Genomic DNA, 7,441 nt, shown 5'->3' with positions numbered 1-7,441 from the left:
GAAAAGATTATACAGACATTACAGCAGGGGATTCATTTTGTGAGGTAAAATATTGTTTAAAAACAGGCAGTGAAATGTTTTATCTCACACAATGAATCCTCTGCGATGTCACGTGTAATGAATATCTCCTGCAGTATTGCTAATGCCGATTCCAGTGTCAGAAAATGAGAATTAGCGTGATGGAAGGTACAGACTCCGAGGAAGAAACTGCTTGTTATCTGTGGCCTAAAATATATAGGTTTTATTAGTAGATGCCAGGGAAAAAATGAGAATGTTGTATTATTATACAATTGCTGCTTGGGCCCCCACCGCCAGTCTCTGTATTTCCTGGTCAGTGCCAACAAACTTGTGATTCCTACAGTCAATCAGTTGCCAAAGCAGTAAAGAGCACAACCATTGATTGGGAGCATGGAGGAGATGTCTTAGTCAGCAATTCAACTTATATTCCAGTCCATATAAGACTAGAGAATACAACATCTACACCTTCTATCTCCTGATATGTTTCCCCTTATTATCTCCAGTAATTGTATTATTATGTAATAGTGGGGAAGGGCGTAGCCTTCCCTTGAGACAGAGAGAGTAAAAGGAAGAGTTCCTGAAGACAGACCTCCCCAACTGTGGTAGGCCAAGCTAAGGGGGTTAGCTTTAGTGATCCAGTTGGTAGAGCAGAGGGGGAACTTAGTGCCCTTATCAAGCCTAGAGAGATATAGAGCTTGTTCCTGGTATAGTTCCTTCTGGGCTGTAGTACCTGAAAACAGCCACAAGATGCCACTGTTCGGGGTGCTGATGTCAGGTTGAGTCTGCCAGCCGAGCTATAGACAGTGATGGGTTAAGGTTCTGTGATGACAGCTCACTGAGGGTGGGCATATTAGGAAAGTCTCTGTTTTAATTTCCTGAATCAGGAAGTGATTCAGTAGTACAAGAAGGGATTGCGACCTGATGAGACATCCTTACTATAGTGGCTGCTAGGGTAGACGGGAGCTCCGAACCCTCAGACAGTGAGATCCCAGTGCGCAGTTCTCCCCACGCAAGAGCACGAGTCCTGTTCGCTCGCCGTAGAAACTCACCAAAGCGTAGTGAGGACACGGGGCACTTCTGGTCTGCAGGCAGCAGAGGAAGCTAAACAGTACTCCAAGCCAAGACGTGGGGGAGAGATATCGGATCCGTTTACTGTTAATACAGAGGAGTCTCTAGGGCCAGGAATTATAGCCACAGAGCTGCTCCGCCTAAAGAGGGAACCAGGGCTGAAGCAGTTACCAGCGCCTGTGAGGGAGATGATTGCCTGTCGGGCCTTATCCATTATATCTGACTGTAAATACTGTAAATATTCCTCTTCCCCAAGTAAAGTCCAAGTTCTGGTTAAGAACCTCGTGTCCTCTGAAATTATTGCCCTGGTCCCAGAAGAAAATTGCCTGGAGACAGCCGCGATCGGATGGCGTGAAGTAAGTGAAGAGCACTACATACACAGCCACGCTTCAGAGAGAGGACACGTATTGCCTGTAGGGTGCCATAGCGAGAGGGGGCTACAGCTCGCCCACGACTACCTCGCTGGGGCACCTTACAATTACACAGGATTTTTATGATGTTACGTCGGCTCATCTTCTTCTCATTCAGGTCTCTATAATATCAGATCCTCTCAGTGAAGATCTTCCATAGAAGGTAATTTTCCTGATTTACCTATCAAAGATGGACATGAACAGAGACAAGATGGTGGAGAGGATATTCCACCTCACCCTAGAGATCCTCTTCCGGCTTACTGGAGAGGTGAGAGATTCTGATGACGTCACATTACATCATTCTTATCTATGGGAATAACAGATGGACAGAACTGGAGAGGTGAGGACTCTGGAAATGTCTGTAGTGAGATTTATTAATGTGTCTCTCCATAACCAGGATTACACATTAGTGAAGAAGACCTCTAGTGAGCGCTGTCAGGCCCCTGTGTCTGAGAGATGGGAAAGACCCCTGAGCCCAATAACAGGGCCTCCACCTCACCCCCTGATACATGAGGACATCAATGACCAGAAGATCCTAGAACTCACCTACAAGATGATTGAGCTGCTGACTGGAGAGGTGACACTTCTGGGAATGCTGGGACATTATACAGTAACGCTATGAAGGGAACGGGGGGATGACAGTATCATTGTATGTGTCAGGTTCCTATAAGGTGTCAGGATGTCGCCGTCTATTTCTCCATGGAGGAGTGGGAGTATTTAGAAGGACACAAAGATCTGTACAAGGACGTCATGATGGAGGTTCCCCAGCCCCTCACATCACCAGGTAATAGACAGGACTAAATACACACAGCCGATAATTATCTATATGTAAAGAATGAACTCAGTCCCTGAATGGGTTTCCTCCAGATCTATCCAGTAAGAGGACAACACCAGAGAGATGTCCCAGTCCTCTTCTTCCACAGTACTGTAAATACGAAGATCCCAATGTTCCTCAGGATCATCAGGTAGATAGAGAGAAGGTTTTATATGATCTCCCCTATGATGTGTAGACGGCTGTGAAGGTCTTGTGTTCAGTCTTGTTTTATCCACCAGTATTATATGTTTTATACTTGTGTAATGAGAACGGTGGAGATGACAGGATTAGAGCTGATCATAGATGTGAGTTCTCCATCTGTCTGTAACTTTTACAATATCTGTTTCAGTGTGAAGATCTGACCCATAATCATAGTACAGAGAGATATGTGAGGGGTGACGAGTGGTGTAAAGAGGAGATTCCTACAGATAACTGTCCAGGTGAGTAGTGACCACTAAATTCAAAGAAGTCACAGATTCTTCTCAGTCACCTGCTGTGGCTGCTTTATCGGTAGTGTAGTCCGGCCGTATCACAATCGTGTGTTCGCCATTTTGCCTCTAGACCACAACATTCTCCTCCATCCAAAACTGTTCAAATGACTTTGGGCTTTGAAAGCCATTTTCTATAGTGGTTATAACCTCGAAGATCCACTTACCCCCCTGGAATAAGAAGATGCTGACCGTTACCTGGCCAGATCTGTAAACTACAAAGCCAAATGACAGCGTATGTAGAATGTGCTGACAAGTTAGAAAATAATATTATGATGGGCCTCTTAGAGAAAGTGGAGGTTAATGATGGTGTTGGCTTCCTAGATCCCTGATATATTATTGGATGAATCCACCTTCTCTCCCTTCTGTGCTGCTGAATGTGCTCATATGGTCCCTACAAGACCAGGTCCAGTCTTTCTGGCCAAACTTCACTTTAATTATCGACAACATTAAATGTGCAGTGAGGGCCAAGTGTGAATTTCTGTACAATAACAACAGAGTTTCCCTTTATCCTGACTTTTCAATTTCTTCTAAAACCAACTAACTTCAAACAGGATTGCGATAAACTACACAAAAAAACATTACACCTGTGCCATGATATTTCTCTAAGCTGTGCGCGGCTGATGGCTGTAATATGCATTTATTCACGCCTGCAGGAGATGTGTTGGCTCCAGCCCTGGTTTCATGGATTCACTCCACGTCATAAATTACATTATGTTTTCAATCCTAAGGAATTCTGATTACTGCACAATCTCTCCTGAAATGGGGGCGCTAATACTTTCTCTACTCTTCTGCTCAGGAGTCATAGTAGCTCCAATGGTCCACCATAAATGAATGCAACTTCGGTTTAGTGTTGGAGCTCTCTCTTATATATATGTTATTGTTGAGGATGTAACATATAATAAAAAATGTCTTTTTTACAGGTTTATTCTGTATGATAGGTTGATTGTGAGAGAATCGACCGCCCTCCCTTTTGTGAGTCTGTAACTCCCTTTTGCTATTTAAAAGAAGGTCTGGTCTCTGTTGCCTCTTCCAAATGCTCAAAATCTAAATTTAAGACACCTCATCTCTGCACTATTATAAAAAGTTCTCTTTAAAATTCTAATATTTCTTCTTCAATCTCAGCTGACAGAAAATATTGGCCCTTACGATAGTTTAGATTGCCAAGAGCCACCGAGCCCCATACTCGAATTACCCCAGAGAGGTTTCTCCACTAGTTACTAATTTTTTACTAATAAAGACTGTTGAGTTTGATCATTTCAGTAGATGTGTTATTGACTATACTCAGTTTTTGACTACAGCAGTTAGTGCCCAAAATACTCTGATTTAATCACTTCTCACAGCCAGTTTTGTGTTCCTCATCAGCCCATTTTTCAGATCTGACTTGTGTCTCTTTTATGAGGTAATAACTTCACAAAGAATAATCTGAAACAAATGGACCTTACAAATTATTTTCTAACTTCTCTTAAATCCAATAATACCCTATATATGGTTGTACACTACTGTCTGGGCACATGGCAGGTTAAGAAGGGAAGGAGCGCCATTTAGTTATCTGAATGCAGATCTTGCAGAAATAGTGTGCAGACACAATGTATTGGGGCACTGTTCATAGTCACTTGGAAGCTCAAAAGATGGCTACCATGAACAGGCTTGTCACTATCTACTCTATTTTCCAGATCCCAGGGATTGCCTTGCTTTTCAACCTTTAACCACTCTACATGGATCTGGACTTACACAGAGACCCCTAGGCTTGGGCCACGGTGTTACTTGCTGTTCAGTGGTGTGAGATGAGAGCAAGAATAGTCAGATAGCCGGGTCAGAACCAGGAGGGCAGAAAAAATACAAAATCAGAAGATACAAGAGTAGTCAGTAAACGGGCTGCGGTCACGACGGAGAACAAATACACAAGCCGGGAGCCGAGCACAGAGGACTGAACCAGAGGAGAACAAAGCTGTATCTGGCAGCTACCGGCAATATGCTTCCAGCTTTAGTAGGGTGTGGTGCTCTCCAGTTCGCTGAAGTAGGGAGCAGATTACTCCAGCTGGACAGCACACACACCATATTGCCAGACTGGATGGTACTACTGGTTCCAGGCACCCTAATCTTAGTGGCTGGACAGAGGCTGCACCATCCAGGGCTTCTGGTTCTGACATCTCCTCCATCACCAGCGCCGCCTGCAGAATGAATAAGGCGGCGCCTGGTGACAGAAGCACACATCGCAGGAGCAGATTAATGAGGATATGGGAGACAGTGAATTAATCTATGGGAGTAATGACTATTTTGACTCCACCGCCACTTTTCAGAAATTATCACGCAATGGATGTTGGGGAGTGAAAATTGCACATTTGCCATTTTATTCCCAAACACATAGTACCCAGATTGTGCTCCAGGAGACACACTCCGTAAATTAAGTGGGGTCTTCTCACTATAGTAATGCCAAACACATGGATGCTAAATGTGATCTGAGCACACTGCAAGGCTCAGAAGTGAGGGTGAGATTTAACTTTGGGAGAGTGGATAGTGCTGGATTACTTTATGGAAGCCATGTTGCTTTTCAAAAGCCTTGGAGTCACTAATGATGTGGAAACCTCTGTTTTTCCACAGACAAATGATGGACCTGAGTAGGGACTTGTTTTTTGTGAGATGAGTAGAAGTTTTTATTGGTATTTTTGCCTACATAACATGGTTTGGTGGCTTTTTATTCCATATTTCGGAGGCAGAATTAACAAACAGTTGAACAAAACGCTTTACTGGTTCATGCTATGAAGTTTATTATTAGACTGCGAACTGTCATTGTCCTGGTGAATATTCAATATTTTACATAACTTTCCAGTTTAAGTAGAAATTAAAAAAATAATTCAAAACTAATAATTGGTTTTATTCTTGGCAGATGACTGTACCAGGAGATCAGAGGGACAGCTGACATCTTCCATTTTTAAATCAGATGATCTTGAGATCCCACATGATACAATTGAAATAAATGCCATTACTCCAGATATACCATCATCCCTTCACAGCAAAGATCTGTCATCTGATCCTTTGAAACAGGTCCTGTCTTCTGATTCATTACTGACTACTAAGGAAAGTCAAAGTCAGAAAGTAAGCATTAAAAAACAAACTGATGTTAAAGCAAAGAAGCCATTTTCACTTTCAGAATATGAAGATAGTTTTTCCCTCGAAAAGTCTTTTCTTAAATATCAAAAAATTCACGCAGCAGAGAATATATTTTCTTGGTCCAAGTGTGGGAAATATTCTAACCAGAAATCTAATCTTGATGGTCACCAGAGACTTCACACAAGGGAGAAGCCATTTTCCTGTTCAGAATGTGGGAAATATTTCACACAGAAATCAAGTTTTGTTAAGCACCAGAAAATTCACACAGGGGAGAAGCCTTTTTCATGTTCAGAATGTGAGAAATGTTTTAACCAGAAATCAGCTTTGGTTAAGCACCAGAGAACTCACACAGGGGAGAAGCCTTTTTCCTGTTTAGAATGTGGGAAATGTTTTAACCAGAAATCAGATTTGGTTAAGCACCAGAGAACTCACACACAGGAGAAGCCTTTTTCCTGTTCAGAATGTGGGAAATGTTTTACACGGAAATCAACTCTTAATAAACATCAGAGAACTCACAAAGGGGGGAAGCCTTTTTCATGTTTAGAATGTTAGAAATGTTTTAGTTGAATTTTTTTTCTTGTTAAAGAGGTTGTGCACTACTAGGACAACCCCTTGTCATTTCTTGTGTTTGGCCTTGTTAAAAATAAAAGCACTCGGGGCGTGGCGATGCTGAGGAGCTGAGAGGACGCATGAGATCTGAGCTCCCGCTTTCCAGCTCATAATCCTATACTCACCAGACCCTGATTTTCATTTCTGTGCCCTGCAGCACAGCTCCGGAGAAGCGGGGAGCGGCTGGGCTTCTGAGGAGCTGCTACAGGGGAGGAGTCCTGAGGAGATAATTTGCATATTCCCACTGCATTTTGGGGTAAGTGAAGAGTCTCCGCAAGCTCAAAGAACACTGGATTTTGGCTGTTGGAGCTGAAAAGAGGACATCGGTAAACCAGGGGAGGAGTCCTGAGGAGATAATTTGCATATTCCCACTGCATTTTGGGGTAAGTGAAGAGTCTCCGCGAGCTCAAAGAACACTGGATTTTGGCTGTTGGAGCTGAAAAGAGGACATCGGTAAACCAGGGGAGGAGTCCTGAGGAGATAATTTGCATATTCCCACTGCATTTTGGGGTAAGTGAAGAGTCTCCGCGAGCTCAAAGAACACTGGATTTTGGCTGTTGGAGCTGAAAAGAGGACATCGGTAAACCGCGCGCCGGTAGGCACGCGCATTTTGAAGCTTTTTTTTTAAGCTTTTTTCACTGTTTTCAGAACATTAACAATAAGAACATGGAAGAGTCCAGGAGCCATTTGGTGAGCTGCATATCCTGCTACATGTTCACAGACTTGCCAGTGGAAAAGCCAAACTTCACATGCCAGAAATGCAAGCTTGTGTCCCTGTTGGAGGAAAAGTTGCGAAATCTAGAAGAGAGGTTAACTACCTTGAAAATCATTAAGGAAGGTGAAGAGTTCTTAGACAGAGCAGAATTATCTCTTCATGATTCAGAAAGAGAAGAAATTCGAACTGCACCTGACGAAACCGA

The 7,441-nt window shown here is 43.1% G+C and overlaps 1 protein-coding gene across 1 annotated transcript; it reads left to right on the top strand.

Moving 5' to 3' along the window:
• Positions 1 to 1,295: 1,295 nt before the first annotated feature.
• Positions 1,296 to 6,756, top strand: LOC141201641 (uncharacterized). Its single transcript, XM_073663662.1, has 7 exons — positions 1,296 to 1,442; positions 1,615 to 1,764; positions 1,894 to 2,073; positions 2,157 to 2,280; positions 2,364 to 2,461; positions 2,660 to 2,750; positions 5,689 to 6,756. Exons 2-7 carry the CDS (start codon positions 1,687 to 1,689, stop codon positions 6,462 to 6,464), a joined length of 1,347 nt encoding a protein of 448 aa, XP_073519763.1. The 5' UTR covers positions 1,296 to 1,442; positions 1,615 to 1,686; the 3' UTR covers positions 6,465 to 6,756.
• The last annotated feature ends 685 nt before the right edge of the window (positions 6,757 to 7,441 follow it).

Source organism: Phyllobates terribilis, unplaced genomic scaffold, assembly GCF_046119375.1.
Source record: "Phyllobates terribilis strain yellow unplaced genomic scaffold, ASM4611937v1 Scaffold_120__1_contigs__length_5212024, whole genome shotgun sequence".
NCBI classification, from domain to species: Eukaryota; Metazoa; Chordata; class Amphibia; order Anura; family Dendrobatidae; genus Phyllobates; species Phyllobates terribilis.
The sequence above is the reverse complement of the archived record's forward strand: the minus strand, read 5'-3'. Positions and strand labels throughout refer to the sequence as shown.

Coding starts and splice junctions, on each gene's coding strand:
- LOC141201641 (XM_073663662.1), top strand. CDS start 1,687: ATGGACATGAACAGAGACAAGATGGTGGAGAGGATATTCCACCTCACC. Junction 2,074..2,156: donor TTGAGCTGCTGACTGGAGAG/GTGACACTTCTG, acceptor TGTATGTGTCAG/GTTCCTATAAGGTGTCAGGA. Junction 2,751..5,688: donor TCCTACAGATAACTGTCCAG/GTGAGTAGTGAC, acceptor TATTCTTGGCAG/ATGACTGTACCAGGAGATCA.